This window comes from Grampus griseus, assembly GCF_964374135.1.
Source record: "Grampus griseus genome assembly, chromosome: 14".
NCBI classification, from domain to species: domain Eukaryota; kingdom Metazoa; phylum Chordata; class Mammalia; order Artiodactyla; family Delphinidae; genus Grampus; species Grampus griseus.
In genome coordinates this window covers 17,109,646-17,128,823 of record NC_139008.1, presented here as the reverse complement: position 1 = coordinate 17,128,823, position 19,178 = coordinate 17,109,646, and the positions used below count along the sequence as shown (strand labels likewise).

The following is a 19,178-nucleotide window of genomic DNA, read 5'->3' as shown; positions in this document are numbered from 1 at the left end:
CAGTCTTAAGGAGAGGAGGGAGCCAGGAGACAGGGAATGAAGTGGTTAAGGGCAGGGCTCTGAGCCAGGCAGGCCTGGTCAAATCCTGATTCCCTCACTTCCTAGCTCTGTGTTGTTGGACAAACGACTTGAACCTCAGAGCCTTACTCTGCAATAGTATGTATTAGTTTTCTGCTGCTGCTATAACAACTTAGCCCAAACTTGTTGGCTTAAAACAATACCAACTTTTTATCTTATAGTTCTGTGGGTCAGAAGTTTGACATGAGTCTCACTGAGCTAAAATCACAGTGTCAGCAAGGCTATGTTCCTTCTGGAAGCTCTAGGGGAAAATGTGTTTCCTTGCCTTTTCCAGCTCCTAGAGGCTGTCACATACCTTGGCTCCTGGCCGCCTTCCAAGCTGGCAACGTTGCATCTCTCTGTGCTTTTCTTCTACAGTGACGTCTCCCTTTGATCTTCCTCTTCTGCAGCACTTTTCCACCTGTGTGCTGCTCACGCACATGTGTTTTATTGTGGCAAAATATACATAACATAGAATTTACCGTCTTCACCCTTTTTAAGAGCACAATTCGGTGTCACGAATTACACTCACATTGTTGTGTAACCATCACCACTATCTATCACCAGAAGTTTTTCATCATCCCAAACTGAAACTGTCCCTCTTCCACTTTTAAGAACCCTTGTGATTACATTGGGTCCAGCGGAATAATCCAAAATAACGTCCCTAGTTTAAGATCAGCTGATGAGCACAGTCAGTTCCCCTTTGCCTTGTAGCCTAACACAGTCACAGCTTCTGGAAATTAGGATGTGGCCATTTTTGAGGTCCATTATTCTACCTACCCTCCGCCCACTAGGATGGCTCAGGAAACACATGAGACAGTGTGCGCCAAGGACCCGTCCGGTGCCTGGGCACTCAGGAGGCTGAACTGAATACATGCTGGCTGTCGTTCTTACCATCATCAGCATATTTTCAGCACTTAGACAGCCAATCTCCGTTTGGGCATTGGCCCCTCTCCATTCTTTGTCTTGTCCCATTGGACATGGTGGCTTCTCGCTCACACACAGGTCTGCCCTTGGGCCCTGGATATCAGGCCAACCAGGGAGCAGCCACCTGAGAAACTGTAGAGAAACACGTGTCCTTTGCAAAGTCAAGGGGGGATAGCAGAGAGGTTAGTGCAAGTCGGACAGACCCCACACTCATCCCCAACATCTACCCTGACCTCCCAAGAGTCCCATAGCGCCCTTGATTCTGGGGCTTCCCTCCTTTGGGCCACCACAGGCCCCAGGATTTCCTTTGAATTTGAGCAGACACTTCCCAGGTTTTCTGCCTTCCCAGGCTGGAGGTTCCCAAGTCCAGGGACCTAACTCTTCTCCCTGCTTTTTCTCTTTATTCCATTTAGCCGCCTGCCCCACTGCCCCCTGAGCTGCTTTCCTGCCTGGAGCCACTTTACCCTGACTTGTGCCATTTGCAAACCTTCTTCACAATTTTTTTTTTTTTTTTGCCAAATTCACAGACCACTCATACTATTTTTTAGCTGTTATTTAAACCAGTCACCTTTCTTCTTTCCTTCTTTCCTTTTCTCTCCACCCCCTCACCCCTTCCTTCCTCACTCCTTTCTTTTCTTCCGTAATTCTAGGATTGTTCCACACAATAATATACATGAAATCAAGGTTTGATACACTGGTTGCTTATTTTTTTCCCATACACATTAAGATAGATAATTGCTTTCTTTTTTTAAATTTTATTTATTTTTGGCAGCGTTGGGTCTTCATTGCGGCGCGCCGGCTTTCTCTAGTCGCGGCGAGCGGGAGCTACTCTTCGTTGCAGTGCACGGGCTTCTCACTGTGGTGGCTTCTCTTGTTGCAAAGCACGGGCTCTAGGCACACAGCCTTCACTAGTTGTGGCACATGTGCTCAGTAGTTGTGGCTTGCGGGCTCTAGAGCGCAGGCTCAGTACTTGTGGCGCACGGGCTTAGTTGTTCCGCGGCATGTGGGATCTTCCCGGACCAGGGATCAAACCCATGTGCCCTGCTTTGGCAGGTGGATTCTTATCCACTGAGCCATCAGGGAAGTCCCAGTCATCACCTGTTTCACCAGTGGTCCAGGCACCCCACTTTGGGAAACACTGACTATAAAATCATGGCCCGTGGGCCCTTCACTGTCTGGCTCCTCTCGCCAGCCCAGACCCTAGCCACTCACCTGCCACACGCATGTCAGCTCTCAAGCCTTCACACACACTGTTCCCTGTGTCTGAATGCCCCCCTGTTCTGTGCCCTGGAGACACCCTGGTCATCTGTAAGTGTTCTCTTCAGTGTCGGCTGCATACCTGCCAGTCCCGTCCTCCAGGCTGCATGCTCCCCTGTGACCCTGGTACTGGATCCCTTCTTCTGTGCCAGCCCTGCTCTCTTATCCATTCAACCATCCTTTTCCTTGGCAAGAATGTGCCTCGAGGGCAGCAAACATGTCCTACTATACTTTTCCTGCTCTTGCATATCCTTGGTTACATCATTATTTTATGTATCTTGCCGCCAATTAAACCCAGTACCCCATTGTTTATAAGACTTGTCCCTATTCAGAAATGTTAAAACTTGAAAACCTGTGTGTGTCCTAGAAGAATTCACTTATTTACCAAAATGTGGTACTTGGCACATAACGGCTCTCAGCAAACTTGTTTTGTTGTCTGCAGCAAATCCGAAACTAGCATGGTGCCTGGCACAGAGCAGGGATTCCATCAATATTTGTTGAATGAATAAGTGAACGCACAAATAAACAGATGCACAAATAAACAGAATTTCCCAACTCTGCACTCAGTGTTTGACATATAAACTATTGTTTTTTTACAGGTAATAAAAAGGAAAGGAATTTGTCTGCTAAGCGGAAGGACAACGCTGAGGTCTTCATTCCCAGCAAACCCGAGCCAAACCTGAGCCCCCAGCCCCTGACCGTGTTCCCAGACCAGGAGAGGGCAAGCTCAAGTAAGAGTTCTGTGTGCACCCCCGAGCAGTTGGGACTGGGCTTTGGGTCAGTGGGGTGCCGTGGTGGACCTCCTCCCCGAGGCCTGAGCTGACCTTTAGCAAATGTATTATTGGTCAACGTCTCCAGAGAAACAGAACCAATAGGATGTGTGTGTATACATATGCATATATATATACATATATATATAGAGAGAGAGAGAGAGAAAGAGAGAGAGGTGGAGAAATTTATTTTTTTTAATTGAAGTATAGTTGATTTACAATGTTGTGTTAATTTCTGCTGCACAGCAAAATGACTCAGTTATACACATATATACATTCTTTTATATATTCTTTTCCATTATGGTTTACCCCAGGATATTGAATATAGTTCCCTGTGCTATACAGTAGGACCTTGTTGTCCATCCATTCTGTATGTAACGGTTTTCATCTGCTAAGCCCATACTCCCAGTCCTTCCCTCCCCCAGAGAGCAATTTGTTGTAAGGAATTGGCTCATGCAATAAAGGAGGCTGCCAAGTCCAATCTATACGATAGGTCAGCAGGCTGGAGACCCAGGAAAAGTCAGTGTTCCAGTGCGAAGGCCATCAGGCAGGAAGGGCCAGTGTTGCAGATGAAATCTGGAGGCAGTCTGCTGGAGGAGTCTCTCTTGTTCGTGGGAGGATCAGCGTTTTTGTTTTATTCAGGCCTTCCACCGATTGGATGAGGCCCACCCACACTATGGAGGGCAGTCTGTTTTCTTCTGTCAATTAAAATGTTAATCTCACCCCCAAACACCCTCTCAGAAACATCCAGAATAATGTTTGACCAAATAGCTGGGCTCCCCATGGCCTAGTCAAGTGGACACCTAAAATTAACTGTCACAGTTACTTTCTGGGTCTAAAACCAAGATGTGGTTATAATTGAAAATTTGTTTTATTTTTGTTTTTACTTTTAAATGAATTTGCTTACTTTATATGCGTAACAATACATGCAGATGATACTACATTCTAAAGGTACAAAGAAGTTTATGGTGAAAGGTCTGTGTGCCGCCCTTCTAATGAAATGAGGGGGTCCATTGATTGAGTACTTACCATGAGCCAGCCACCATTGTAAGCTTTTATTTATTACAATTTACTATGTGTTTACTTATCATTTACTTATATACATTATATAGTTTACTTTTATATATATAAATTCTATATGAAATTTACTCACCTATATGCAGTAAGCCCCCTACATACGAACCTTCAAGTTGCAAACTTTCAAAGATGTGAACATGCATTCCATCAACGTCAGGCTTCAGTGAAATTGCAGCTCGCCCTCCGTCTCTTATTGCTGACGATCCTTCAGCTCTACCATCTCCCACCTCCTCTCCCTCCTCCAGTCAGTAACTGTTCTTGCCTGTTCACTCGATGCCATCCCCCGTATGCCAGCTGTTGTACTGCACTACTGTACTTTTCAAGGTACTGTACTGTAAGATTTTAAATGTTTGGTTGTTGTTTTTGTTTGTTTGTTTGTTTTTTTGGCCACACCGTGCACGGCGTGTGGGATCTTAATTCCCCAACCAGCGATCGAACCCACAACCCCTGCATTGGGAGCACAGAGTCTTAACCACTGGACTACCAGGGAAGTCCCCTAAAAATGTTTTCTTTATTTTTTGTGTTTGTGTTTTATGTATTATTTGTGTGAAAAGTATTATAAACCTATTACGGTACAGCACTATATAGCTGACTGTGTTAGTTGGGTATCTAGGCAAACTCTGTTGGACTTATGAATAAATTGGACTTACGAACCCACTCTCGGAACAGAACTCATTCGTATGTAGGGCACTTACTGTATAAGTAAATTATATATGTAATTTATATGTGTAGGTAAATTATAATCCTTATCACCAGGCTTTGAGGTGGGTTCTCCGACTGTGTCCATTTCTCAGATGAGGAACTGAGGCACAGAGCAGGTGATTCACACAGCTGGAAATCAGCAGATGTAGGCCTCAAACCCTAGTGGAGTGACTCCACTGCTGTGTCCTTAACCAGCAGACTGCACACACTGGAGGCTGCAGATGAAACATCTCAGTCTGAGGCTGTGGATCCAAACTAGTGGCTGGAGTGACTCTGTGAGGGCAACTTGCTTCTGATTGCTGTGATCCAAAGAAGCTCAGAGAGCTCAAGGCATCCTGGTGTCCTAAGAATTTGCAGCTGTGGGGTGCCTAGGGCACCCAGGCACAGCCCCAGGCAGCCAGCCTTGTTAGACAAGTGACCTCTGTGGCCAAGACATTCCATCCACGTTTACTGAGGAGCCGGAGGGACCGTTTCCTGCAGGGACGGGCCAAGGGACTTGGTGGCAGGAAGCAACCCCTACTCAGACAGTCACGGTTCCCAGATCTGGACCAGTGCACTCCGTGCATGAGGCCTGAGGCTTGAAGCTCTTTTCCCAGCAGCTCAGGGCAGATGGAAGGAGGCGGAGGAAGTGATAACAATCCTTCCACTTGCTGAGCGTTTGTTCCCTGCTATGTAAATATTGTCTTGTTTGGATTCCCCGGAACCAGACTCTGAGATGAGGTCACCAGAACAAGTAATCGAGTTGGGAGGTGGTCCCTGGAAGGGGACAGGAAAGGGGAGGAGCCCAAACTGGCTTCATCACCAAGCAAGTTCACTGGGCAAGTGGAGCTCCACCTGGCTGGGGAGCTCAGGGGACGGTGCTGAGCAGAAGCCTGCTGCCACCCCGGGGTGGACGAGGGACCCTCCCTTCGGTCCTGGGTTGTGGGCTGCGCCTGGTGGTGTGGACCCTCCAGTGCCCTGGCTCGGGAGGCTCTGGGTGCCGGTGGAGCCCTGAGGCAGAGCTGCAGGTGGAGGTCTGGCTAACGTGGCACCCAAGCATTCCCTGATTAACCCTCATCAAGCCGCAAACTAATGGGGGGAAAAGACCGTACTAACACAAGGCAAAGCATTTTTAGATAGCAAGTGATAAAAAGAGTGGATTGAAGGAAAAGCATCTACATCAACCCATGTAAATGAACTTTCAAAGGTGGTGTGATCTTTGGGCACAGCCAGACCCCAGTAATTAAAGTATGTCAGCAGTCTGCCTCTCCCCACCTCTTGCCACAGCTTCTCCTTTATGCCCTACATTCTCAGAAAGGCTCTTAGGGTGGTGAGACAGCCCACCAGCAGCTCTGGGCTGACAGCCCACCAGCCCAGAAACCCTGGCAGAAAATAGGCCCGGCAGACTCTGCAGCCTGACCACCTGGTACAAATCCTTCCCGTCCACCTACCAGCTCTGTGACCTTGGGCAGGTTACTTAACCTCTCTGGGCCTCACTCTCCCATCTGCCAAACAGGGATAAGAGTAAGACTCTCCTCTGAGGGTCAGTATAAGGATTAAAGGACTGGATGGATAGATTGCTTAGAGGAGCACGTGGCTCAGAGCAAGTGCTTGCTCAGGGTCAGCTGGTGGAGAGTGTGGAGGGCAAGCCCTGAGCCATTGTTTCTTCTACACCTGGACTGGCTCCACTGACCACTGCTCGAGTTGACAGGACTCCAGTCTGTACTGCTGGTGTTCACTCTATGTGAAAAATTTAAAAATGGCCTTTTAGAAAATTCCTCCAAGACGAGTTGTTAAGGGCTTCCCTGGTGGTGCAGGGGTTGAGAGTCTGCCTGCTGATGCAGGGGACGCGGGTTTGTGCCCCGGTCCGGGAAGATCCCACATGCCGTGGAGCGGCTGGGCCCGTGAGCCATGGCCCCTGAGCCTGCGTGTCCAGAGCCTGTGCTCCGCAATGGGAGAGGCCACAACAGTGAGAGGCCCACGTACTGCAAAAAAAAAAAGACAAGTTGTTAAAAGAAATGAAACCAAGGGTAGAGTGCCACTGTGCAGGAAACTTCCAGAGCCCCTGGTAGAGTGGGAGCAGCACAGTGGCAGTCAAGCACCCTTCCCAGCCGTCCTACTGGGCTCACTGGGATCTCCCTCCTTCATGTGCTGGCCATGATCACTAAATATTTACGTTTCTGGGTAATAAAATGAAGAACCAGCACTTACAAAGCACTGAACCAGCGCCCAGGCTGTGTTTTGTACCACACGTGTTAATCTTGCATTTAATCACCCAAACAACCCCGTGCAGTAGGTACTGCTATTATCAACACTATTATACAGAGGAAACCAAGGCACAGAGAGGTTGAGGAATCTGTCCAAGGTCACACAGCCAGTAAGTGTAAAGCCAGTGTTTAAAACCTGGCTGCAGAGTATCTGTTCTAAATCACTCCACTGCATGGCCCCTCGTGTGTCAACTAAACTGCTATTTGCTTGCGACATACCCACATCAGTCTAGTTCTAAGCAATGACGTGCCTAAAATCCACAGGTTGGAGTCACTTGTTCTGTTTTTTCTAATGTTCATTAATATAAATATATAGTTAACATTTTTAAAGTTAAACCATGTATCAGCTAAAATCATTTCAAATACTGTATTCATTTCCCAGGGCTGCTGTAACAAAGTACCACAATCTGATTGGCTTAAACAATAGAAAGTTATTGCGTCACATTTCTGGAGGCTGGGAAGTCCAAGATCAAGGTGTCAGCAGGGCCATGTTCCTTCTGAAGGCACTAGGGGTGAATCTGCACCAGGCTTCTCTCCTAGCTTCTGGTATTTCCTTGCCTTGTGGCAACATAACTCCAACCTTCACCTGGTGCTTTCCTGCATACACTGGGTCCAAGTTTCCCCTTTTTATAAGGGTACCAGTCATATTGGATTGAGACCCACCCTAATGACCTCATCTTAACTCGATCATCAGCAAAGACCCTATTTCCAAATAAGGTCACATTCACAGGTACTAGGAGGTTAAGACTTCAACAAGTCAACTGTAACACACACCTTCATGTACAGTTTTTTGAGCAGTCGAGCTTCATTAATTATTTATAATCTGCCTTTCTCCAAGAAGTTCTGACATGTTCTAACAAATTTTGTAGTGCAAGAAGACTTTAACAAATATGTAAGGAAATGAAGGTAAAGGGAAAACAAGAGTAGGAACAATAAGTTGACGCCAAGGGGTGAACAGATGAATGCCTCAGGGGGTCACACTCATGACTTTGAGTTTCCTGACCACCATGGCAAGGAAGCAATGCATTCACATAAACAGCACATGTCACTGGGTCCATCTGGTAAAAATCAGATTACCAGCTGTCCCTGGCACTTGGTTCTCAGTTTGTCCCATTGACTCCCTCAAAGAGGACACTGTTTGAGGTGGCGGCATCCTCATTTTGAACAGGTTTGGAGGTCAGCCTTTATCTGTTAAGTACACATGGCTCCTACATAGGCCAAATTTGAAAAAAAGGAAAGTTGAAAACCATGGCATTGTTACCACCCTCATACTGAAATGGGATGACATTGGAGCCACATGTCCCACGGGGATGAGGTTCTAAAGGTCAAAAAAAAGTGCAGGTGGTTAAAGCTACCCTTGAAGATCCCTCATACTGATGATCAAGTGCAGCGTATGTGGCTCCTTCTAGAAAACCCCATACAGCCATGTCACCTCTCCTGAAGCCCAAGAGAGTCATTGCTCCTCCAGGGTGGGGACAATCACAGCTTCTTGCTCAAGCCCCAGATGAAGCAGTTGGCCTTGTTTAGGGTCTGGTTGTAGGGAAAATGTGACTCTAAGCACTGGCATTATGCTGAGGTCACTGAGATATTCCTTCCTCCAGAGGCACAGGACCCTGAGACTTGCTGAAAGGACAGAAGACTCAAACCAGCTGTCACGTGTCCAGGCAAAATCTGGACTGCTTAGATGCTTTACTTTCTGTTTGTGGGGGGGACATCTTCCTGGGGGGCATACAAAATCAGCCTTTTTATATCTTCCTGGTGAACTGAACCTTTTATCACCATGTGTTGTCTCTTTTTCACTCTAATAATGCTTTTGTCTTAAAGTTGACCAGCTTTCTTTTGGTTAGTAGTTTATGTAGCGTATCCTTTTTCATCCTTTCGTTTCAAACATTCTGCATCCTTACATTGGGGTTTGTCTCTTGTAAACCCCATGTAATTGGTTTTTATTTTTATCCTCTAACAATCGATGTGTTTTAATGGGCACATTTAGTCCATTTACGTTTAATGTAATTGCAGATATATTTAAGTTTAAATCTGCCATTTTATTGTTTGCTTTTTATTTGTTCTGCCTGTTTTATGTTCCTTTTTCTCTCCTTTCTTGCCCTATTCTGAACTGATTACTTTACATTATCCCTCTTTTTTCTTCTCTATTAGCTTGTTAGTTATACATTCTTTTACTATTCTTTAGTCATTACCAGAGATCGCAGCATGTATTCTTGACTTATTAGAGTCTACTTTAAATTAGCAAGTTTACTGCTTCTCATTCAGTGGAGACCTTACAACTGTGTAACTCCATTTACTCCCATCCAAAATTAAATGCTATTATTGTCATGCATTTTAATTCTCTCTAGATATTAAACCTCACCAGACATCATTATTATTATTAAAATAGTCAATAGTAATTTAGATTTGCCTACATTGTTAACCTTTCTGTGCCCTTCACGCCTGGCTCTTTCTAGGTCACCCTGACTCTCGGACTGTAGCCCTGAGTCTGTCACCAGCTCTCTTCAGTTTCTCAGCCTTGCAACAGCTCTTAGAATCAGCAGCACCTTGAGGGGAAACACTTCCCAGGTGCTGGGGTCACCTCTCTAGGTTTCTGTTCTCCTGCCTGTAACCTTTCACAGCCCTGTTCACTCTCCATGCCTTCAAACAGATTTCTTTTTATAAACAGATTTTTATACTACTATTTGGTCCAGGTTTTCTAGTTGTGCTCCAGGGACAGGTTGGTCTGGATTAGATAGCCTGCCATTACCATAAGTGTAACCTATTGCCTGCTCTCTTAAAAGAGTTATTTCTCTCCTTGCTCCTTTATCTTTGGCCAAGGTCATAAAATTGAATTTATGTCAATTAAATGTACATATGGTGCAACTCCACGAGAGCTTAATTCCTCTCTATCACTATAACTGTCCCTTGTTCTAATGAAAGGGCCTCATGCCCTGGGTTACTTTAGTCTCTATCAATAAGCCTTCCAGGAAACTTCCAGAGACCTGTTGTCTTGTTGAAGGTGAAAGAAGATCAGTCTTTACTGCAGAAAGTTTACTGTCCAAGTCGTCAGAGTGCTCTAGGGAAGTTATATATCGGAACCACTTTACCCGGACAAGCTGCCAACCACAGAAATAAAGTAACAGCCCTCAGCGTGAGTGAATTAGGAGACCCTAACAGCCCTGCAGTTAGCGCAGTTAGCATTTCTGTCAAGAAAACCTGGAGCAGGAAGACCATTCTGCCAAAGTCCAGAGTCTCATAGCATATGTCAGTGTTCATTATTAATAGCAAGTGTCAGAAATGCAAACTGGCTGAAGCAACAAAGGAAAATGTATCGCTCAGAGACCTGAAAAGTCCAGGACTATAGATCTGCCCTCAGGTATGGTGGGATCCAGGTACTCAGATGATGCTATCACCAGGAACTGTTTCTTCATCACTTAGCTCTACTTTTTGAGTCCAGTGGGTCTCAAACTTGAACATGCATCAGAATTATTGGCCAAGCAAATTAAAACCAGATTGTTGGACCCTGCCCAATTTTTAATTCAGTGCATCTAGGGTGGAGCCTAAGTGTTTTAATTCCTAACAAGTTCCTAGGTGATACTGATGTTACTGCTCCAGGGACCACACTTTGAGAACCACATCCGTAGTCTCAGGCGTGGTCTGGAGGTGGTCCCTGGTGGCTCCAGGCTCGCATTTACTGACTTAGCAACCCCCGGGGAAAGGGACTGCTCCTCTCCAAATAGTTCCAGCAGAGTCCAAGAACCGGCTCTACCCTGAACCGATCTCCAGTCTCTGTAGTCAGGGAGAGAGGCACCTGTTCTCTCAAGGGCCCAGGAAGGGCCAGGAGTGGGGGCAGATCCAGATCCGTCCAAAGCATGTAGACTGAGAAGATGGAGAAGAGGTGGTTCCCTGAAGGGAAACATGGATGCCGTGAAGGTCGCTGCTGCTGGGAGGATGAAAGCAACTGCTGCTCATTTCTTACAAAAATTAACCACACAGGACACTTTGCTACAAATTCTTCAGGGGCCGGGTGCAGAGCAAAGGACTGTAATATGCGAGGAAAGAGTAAAGTCATTTAGTCAGGGATGGGGAGATGGGGGCTGACTGCCTTCCTTGAAAAATCATTAAAAATCACGTGCATTCCTGGGCTCACGAAGAGACAGCAGCAGAAGAATGAGTATTAAGGGTTACAGACAGCATCTGCCTGTGGAGAGGCCCCCAAATAAGCTTCAGAGATGAGAAGAGCACAGGCCTGGACAAGCCAGGTGTATCAACTATCTCTTGCCGCCTAACAATCCCCTCCACACTGCAGTGGCTGCAAGCAACAATGCTTTTATTATTGCTGCAGGGGGGCTGGCCGGTTCCATAGTGGGTGCCTGGCTGGCTGGTCTCGCACGGCCACCCTCACAGCGTCTGGCAGTCCCGCTGGCCCAAGGACCTCAGCTGGGACGCCTCGTCTCTGCTCCACGTGGTCTCATTACCCAGCGCCTGGTGGTCTCCAGGCAGCCCGAGAGGACACACCCCAGCATGTAAGTCCTTTCTTAAGTTAGGCTCCGCTTGGTCGTGACTGCTAAGGACCTGTTGGCCAGAGGAAGTCACCAGGCCATGCCCAGCTAGAGAAACAGATTCCACCCACCTTTTGATGGGAGATGCTGCAGCGTCACAGGGCGATATGGCACATTGCAGGTGGGATGCAGGTGGGAGGCATTTGTGGCCATTTGTCGCGGTCTCCTACGCTGTGGGAAGCGTGTAGCCTGCCGAGGCTGAGCCAACTTAAAATGCACAGAGGCTCTGGAATACTCAGACGTAAGCTATTGTCCCAGCGGGCAGCCCCCTTCCCCCTCCTGGGTGGATTTTAGAGGGAGTATGTGCCGCTCAGGACAAAACAGGGCTAAGCCAGATGTTTCCCTGGACCTTTCACGGCACAAATCGTGCACAGTTTCCGGGCTTACAGGCACGTGACCATCACTGATGCCACGCCTGCAGCAGGAGCTGCCCCCCAGCTCACGATTGCCACGTCAGATCATAGGACTTTTCAAGAGATGCCAGGAATCCCGATTTTCAGGTGGATTTCCTATTCTTTTTTTTTTTTTTTAACTTAGCATCTGTTTCCAATTTTTAAAAAAAGTCACACAACGCAATCTGCAGGCTGGCTTCAGCCTTTGGGCTGCCGGCCTACGAGCTCTACGTTAGACCCTTGTGATTCTCAGATGTAATGTTTGCCTTTTCAGTGGATTCCCAGGTGATGTCAAAGGTCCCTTGCATGTGGGAAGGGGTCATTTTGCTGAGACTCTGACTTTGAGCTTGTCGAGTCATAGCTGGCGAGTGGGAAGAAGCCACCTGGCTGGTGAGCTGACCGGACAGCCCCCATGTCCTCACGTCTTCTTTGTGACATGTGCTGCATTCATGGTAAATCTCCTGAATTGATACACTCTTTTGTTTCCCTGCAAGAGAGATGAAAGCCAAGTTCTAGTGAAGCAAAGAGAAAGTGAAGTTAACAGTAGAGGAGTGGTTTTCAACCAGAAAAGAGCAGCTTGGGATAAATTAAAATGTGCCATTTGGCTTTTGCTGGTGGCAACGATTTATTGTGTGAATAAATCCACCGTTCTCCAGATCTGTGATGAGAATAAATCCACCCTCACGTGGTGCTCAGGCCAGTGCGGAAACGGCTCACCCAAGCGAGCAAGGAGAACTTCCAATGGAATCAAAAGGCGGTGACCTCGTGTGCAATGAGGAAACGCACAGTCTACACAGCTGGGCAGCGGGGATGTGATTCAGGACACGGGCACTGTGGACACGCGTTTCTGGGAAGCCATGGGTGGGGAGAGCTCTGGTGGTGGAGCTGTGGCCTTGACCTTCACTCAGAGAAAGCCTGATTTAATTTTTAAAAGCATCTTCTTAGCCTAATATGACTCAAAGGGCACAGGCAGGACCCAACGATCGTGTTGTTGCAGGAGCATTCCCTCCCAGATGAAAGGCGCTCAGGGCAGAAGGGTTTGTGCAGACAAAGCTGAACCCCGCTGCAAGAAAATGCCTTCCTGATTATCCTTTTCCAAGAAGAGGTGATCGTAGGGTTGTAGTGGCCAAGAACAGATAGTTATGTTGGGCGCGATGCTCCACCATAGCCCCAGGCCACTGAGGCACAAGCAGACGGGGCTCTTGCCCACATAGTGGCAATAGATAGGCAAGGGTTACCACGCAGGGGCTCTCCTTCGACTGACTTTATAAGTGCTCTAGGCAGGAAATGCAGCAGGAGCTTACGAATCTCAGGTTCTGCTTATCCTGATGTTGCCCGAGCCTCGCACTGATGCTGGGGTTCGCACCCCCAGTGTCAGAGTGCTGGCGCGTTTGTTTAGCTGTTCACAAGATCCTTGGCCCTTATTTATAGGATCTTTTGTAGGATCTGAAGGGGCCTTAAATTTCTCAGCTCTGCTTTACTGCAGATGGAGGAGGAAATGATATGTTTTAATGATATTCACAAATACTGAGATTGACAAGGTTCGGAATTGAAATCGTTTTCCATCCATTCATTTGACAAAGATCCTAATGCCGGAGCCAGGGCGTAGCAGCAAACAAGGTGCGCGTGGCCTCCTGGAGTAGCAGGAGGCCTCTGGGGCTTACGTGGCCTCAGGGTCCCATGAGACCTGTCCACCCCCCGCTGCCCCCCAGGCTTCCCTTCGCTCCCCGAGGCCAGCCCCCCTGCCATTCCTCCCTGTGCCAAGCTCCACCCACCACAGGGCCTTGACACCTGCTGCTCCCTTGGCCTGGAACAGCCTCCCCATATGGGTATTCACCGCCTTCAGGTCTCTGCTCAGATGTCACCCTCCCTGACCGAGTGTCTGAAATAGTGTCCTTCCCCCTCCTGTCATCTCTAGCTTTTATCCCACTTGATTTTTTCCCCAGCACTCATCACCTGCTGCTGGCGTGTCCTGTGTGCCTGACCCGTGTCTGTCTGTGCCCCGTGACTGTGAGGTCTGTGGGGACAGGGACATGCCTTTCCCACCCACGTCTGTACCCCGGCACCCAGAGCAGCATCTTATCCCACAGTGTAGTGACAGTTGAGAGCCTGTGTCATTAATGCCTGTGCCTTGCGGGGAACCCAGTTCTGCTTCAGCTCCCCCTGGGATGAGGGTGTGTTGGTGCTTCAGGATTCCTCAGTTCCAGCTCCAGACAGACTCAAGGCCACTTCTTTTCTTTCACTCTCTTTTCCTGTCCTCCCAGCTGCGTCAGGGACCTGCGTGAGGAAGATCCCAGTGGCCTCACCACACCCCTTGGACCCACAGTGTTTCCATAGCAATGAGAATCCCCACCTCCATCAGCTCCTCCCAGCTCTCACCTTCTCATCCCTCGAGTTGCAGAGCAGGTCGAGTAGCTGATAAGAAAGGAAAACAGAGTTAAAGCAGCCTTGACTGGGGAGAACAGAACCCCCAGGTCACATTGCCAGCAGTGCCTTACTCTACGTCCCCAGGAGCAGTACTGGAGCCACAGCAAGAGTCCATCAAAGTCAGAGGACGACCCACTGCCATTACCACCCAGGCCAGCCAGCCATCCGAAGGCATGCAGGGCTTCCTTTGACTTTCCTGGAGGAGCAGCTGGGACTTGCCGTGGCCTGTATTAGACCAGCCCTTGGGTTCTGTTGGCTTTCACTTTCCTAAAAACTGCAATACTTTATGAACAAATAAATTCAGGGGGATTTCACATAAACATCAGATTCTAACTTTTCTTGGAGAAAAACCTGGCAACACTAGAAGCACAGCTCTGTCTGGCAGGCATTGGCTGGAGCTGGGCAGTGGCTCAGCTGCCTCCCATCTCCCCTACACCCACCCCGAGTTCAGTCTCACTCACTCAGAGTGCCTGCCCAGTCCCTGGGCATTCACATCCAAAGCCCCTCTCCTGGATGCCTGGAAGAAATTGGTGTCCCCTCATTTTAGCTTAGCTTTTCCGTCAACCCAGTACCTGGCTATGCTCCCTCTCCTGCCAAAGCCATTCTTGGTGTTGCTACTTGAAGCCTCATTCAGATGCAAATTATAACATAGCAGGAGGATAAAGGGCTCCAACTAAATCTCTAATAATCAGCGGTGCCTGTTTACTGAGATCATGAGGATGGAAGGTTGCTGGGGTTTTTTTGTTTGTTTGTTTGTTTTCAATTTTTATTTATTTATTGGCTGCGTTGTGTCTGCATTGCTGTGCTCGGGCTTCTCTCTAGTTGTGGCGAGCGGGGGCTGCTCTTCGTTGTGGTGTGCGGGCTTCTCATTGCGGTGGCTTCTCTTGTTGCGGAGCATGGGCTGTAGGCGCGTGGGCTCAGTAGTTGTGGCACATGGGCTCAGTAGTTGTGGCTCATGGGCACTAGAGCGCAGGCTCGGTAGTTGTGGCGCACAGGCTTAGTTGCTCCGTGGCATGTGGGATCTTCCCAGACCAGGGCTCGAACTCGTGTCCCCTGCATTGGCAGGCAGACTCTCAACCACTGTGCTACCAGGTAAGCCCAGGTTGCTGGTTTTTAACAAGCCTTTGTACCAGGCTATCTATATCTATATCTATATCTCCCCAGAGAAGTCATAGCTATCAATTCCCAGTTAGTTAGTTATAGGCCAGCATTAATGTCAGTCTTTGATACTATTGTTAAATGATGCAACCAAGTTGCCTAGGTTGAATTCACATCTCCAGCCCAGACCACCCTCCCAAACTCCACACTCGTGTGTGTGTACAGGCCAACTCGACAGCTCCACCCTGATGCCAAAATCACATCTCTGGGCTCCAAGCTGCCCCTGCTCTTCGCTTCCAAACCTGCTCCTCTGACAGCCCTCCGCAGCTCAACTGAAAGCAACCCCATCATCTGTTTCCTCAGGCCAGAACCTTGGCATCATTCTTGACTCTCTTTCTGCACCAGCCACATCTACTCTGTCAGGAAATCCTGTTGGCTCTGTCGGCAACATACACGCAGAAACTGACCACACTCTGTGTCCCCCCTCCACTGGGCAGCTGCAGGAGCCCTAACTGGCCTCTCTGCTTTCCCCCTCACCTCCCTTCATTCTGTTCTCCACTCAGCACCTAAGTCAAATCAGGTCCCCTGCTTTCAAGCCTTCAGTGGCTCCCCATTTCTCTCGGAGTAATGGCCTTACAGTGTCCTCCAAGGCCCTGCCTTGGCCCTCCCCACCCCTTCTCAGGCCTCTCACTTCACACTGGTTCCTGGAACACACTTCCCCAGCGCTCCGTGAGGCCAGCCCTGCCACCCTGCTCACCCCATCTCTGTTACCCTGCTCTGCTCTTCTTGTTTTTCCGAATCATTTTCTGACATGGAACACCCTAGAGCATTTTTTGTTTCTCCGCCTATCGCCTCTCTCTACAAGGGCAAGGGTCTTGATCTCTATGGTCACTGCAGTGTCCCCAGTGCTAAGAACAGAGCCTGGCAGAGTGGCACTCAATATTTGCTGAGGGGTTGAAATTCAGTAGGTTAAAGCCTCTTTAAACATCCCAATGGAAACATTTTGAGCAGTTCTATTTTTAAATGGAGATTTTTTTTTTTAACAGAGAAAGAATCCAAACATAAGTAATTGAGAGGATGTTATCATAACCCCCCATGTTCATTACCCGACCTTGGCAATGGTCAATTGATGGCCAATTTCATCTGCACCCACACCCACACGCCAGGTGATTATGAAGCACATTCAGGTCACCATATTTATCTATAGATATTTTAGAATGCCTTTCTTTTTACAGATGCGTAGTATTCCATTGGGTAAACGTACCATAATGTATTTTTTTCCAACCAGTCTTGCTGGGTACTTTTTCATACACTGCAAATATTTTTGCATATTATGAAATCAGTGTTCCACTCATTAGAACTTCCAGAACTGACTACAGCTTTGCAATACTTTTTTTCTTCAGTTGAGGAGTAATTTCTTTGTAACTCTTACTACCCATCCTTATGAAACATAGCAATGTTTGAAATATGAAACAAAGCAAAAATATTCCCAAATACCCATCCTTCTTCACAATGTCAGGTATTAGTCCTTACAGGCACTTTGTTAGAGGGCTAACTTTTTAACTTTTTATTTCAATTTTAGATGTAAAGGCAAGTTGCAAGGATAGTACAAATGACACTCCCGTTCCCCCAGGTTCACCAGTTGTTAACATTTTGCCGCAGTTACTTTATATTTGCTCTGCGTGTGTGTATTTTTAAATCATTTGAGATTAAATTGTAGACAGCATCCCACTTTACCCTGAACACTGCAGTATGTATCTCCTAAGAACGAGGGCATTCATTCTACGTTGCCACAGTGCACTTACGTATGAAATTCAGGATAGTTAGCATTAATACAGTACTGTTATCCAAGTCACAGACTCCACTCGGATTTCTCCACTTGCTACAATAATGTTCTTTACAGGGATATTCGCCGACCCAGGATCCAGCCTCGGGATCGCCATTGCATTCAGCTGCCATGTCTGCCCCATCTTCTTTCATCTAGAGCAGCTCTCCAGGCTGTCTTTGTCTTTTTTGACCTTGACATTTTTGGAGAGTATGGGCCAGTTGTTTTTATAGAACGTTCCCCAATTTGAGTCTAATCGATTTGGGAGCTGCCCTCCAAGAATGCAGTCTAAAGGCTCACCCCCTGTTTTCTGCCCCCAGGACCTGGAAGCCACCGAGAGAGACCCCTATCAGCAACGCGAAAACTCGTGTGCAAGGCTGAGGACCGAGAGGAGGACGCCTCAGCCGTGCTCAGAGCCATCCAGGTGGAGAACGAAGCCCTGCAGAGGGCGATCCTCAGCAGAAAGGCTGAGCCCCCCGCCAGCCCACCACAGGTGCGTTCCCAGGCAGAGGGAAAGGATGGAGAAGGACTTGGGCTACTCAGGGACCAGGCAGTGTCTGAGCGGTGCTTGCCAAGAGCACATGGTGAGGAGAGAGAGCGGTGGAGGCATCCCTGACCTTAGACCAATCAGCGCATCCACTGTCTGATGCACAGCTGCTTACTGACCTGTCGAAGTCCCCATTTCCTCCACCTCCTTTCCATCTTTTGTTTCCTAGGCCTAAGTTGGATGCTAATATGCCTCCAATTCTTGCTGATTTCCTTACAAACCCTGAATACCTTCAACTAGAGTTGAGCATTGGTGTGTCAGAGACAGGATGGCGCAAACAACCAGCTCTGGCTTCTCTGGAAAGACCCCCTTCCCCAGAGCATGAGCCCTTCCAGCCTCCGCAGTCCTCACCACTCCTTAACGTCCTGCTCCTGGCCTGCTTCACCTTCTCAGGAAACCCCTCTGGCCCTACAGGTGTTTGAGTTGGTGCCCGCAGCCTTCGGCTTTGAGCAGCAAACAGGAGGATGGATGGTGGGGTGGAGCGGGGGTCTCTGGGGAGCTGGAGGCCTTGGACATCCCTCAATGTCTACATCCTTTCTCAGAAGCATGTTCCCTGACTCACCTGTTGAAATCTTTCACCTTAGCTTGATGTTCACAGTAGCCCTGCAACAGGCAGGGCTGGTTTCATCACACTGTTTTATAGAGATGGCTGATAGCACCCAGGGAATCCGGGTGGCTTTCTCATGGCATGTCTGTGGACGTGGCTGAGGTCTGCCTGCCTGAAAGCCTAGGGCCCCGTCCACGCTGCTAGTTGCTCCCCAGGCCCTGTTGGCGGGCTGCTCTTTGGGGTGATCGCCAAGCAGCATCTGTTGTCTGTTTTCCTGGTGCTTGGCCCTTTGCCCCTGACATTTGTGTCTATGACCTCAAGACAGTCTGTACCTCTGTCAGTGAAGGATGTGAAGTGGATGGCTTTATTCTGACCTCAGATCATGTGATTCCATCCTTCCAGGGCACAGAGAGACCGCCAGCAGAGTCACGGACCGGTCTGCTGAAGGAGGAGACCCCTGAGGTCAGTGAAGGCCAGAGAGGGACAGCAGAGCCCCATTCCCACAGCAACCAACAGTCTCCAGAGGGCCTTCCCCACACGGTCCCAGCAGGACCTCACTGTGCTCCCTGAGCACGCCAGCATTCTGCCCATCTCCCAGATGGGGAGACCTGTGCTGGAGCACGTTGCCCAAGGTTACGAGTGGAAGCCAGACCTCACCCAGGCCTGCTGATTGCAGTCCCTTGTTACGTTTCCATTTCCTGACAAGATAACACAGAAAAGGATCTCAGTATCCTAAATAAATAAATGTATATCTACACC

The 19,178-nt window shown here is 48.3% G+C and overlaps 1 protein-coding gene across 1 annotated transcript in view; it reads left to right on the top strand.

Moving 5' to 3' along the window:
• KATNIP (katanin interacting protein) overlaps window positions 1-19,178 on the top strand; it is a 198,503-nt gene that overhangs the window by 100,826 nt on the left and 78,499 nt on the right. Inside the window, exons 8-10 of the mRNA XM_082670946.1 lie at window positions 2,841-2,972; window positions 17,646-17,818; window positions 18,822-18,881. Coding sequence (XP_082527072.1) covers window positions 2,841-2,972; window positions 17,646-17,818; window positions 18,822-18,881 — 365 coding nt within the window. The remainder of the gene's footprint in view (window positions 1-2,840; window positions 2,973-17,645; window positions 17,819-18,821; window positions 18,882-19,178) is intronic.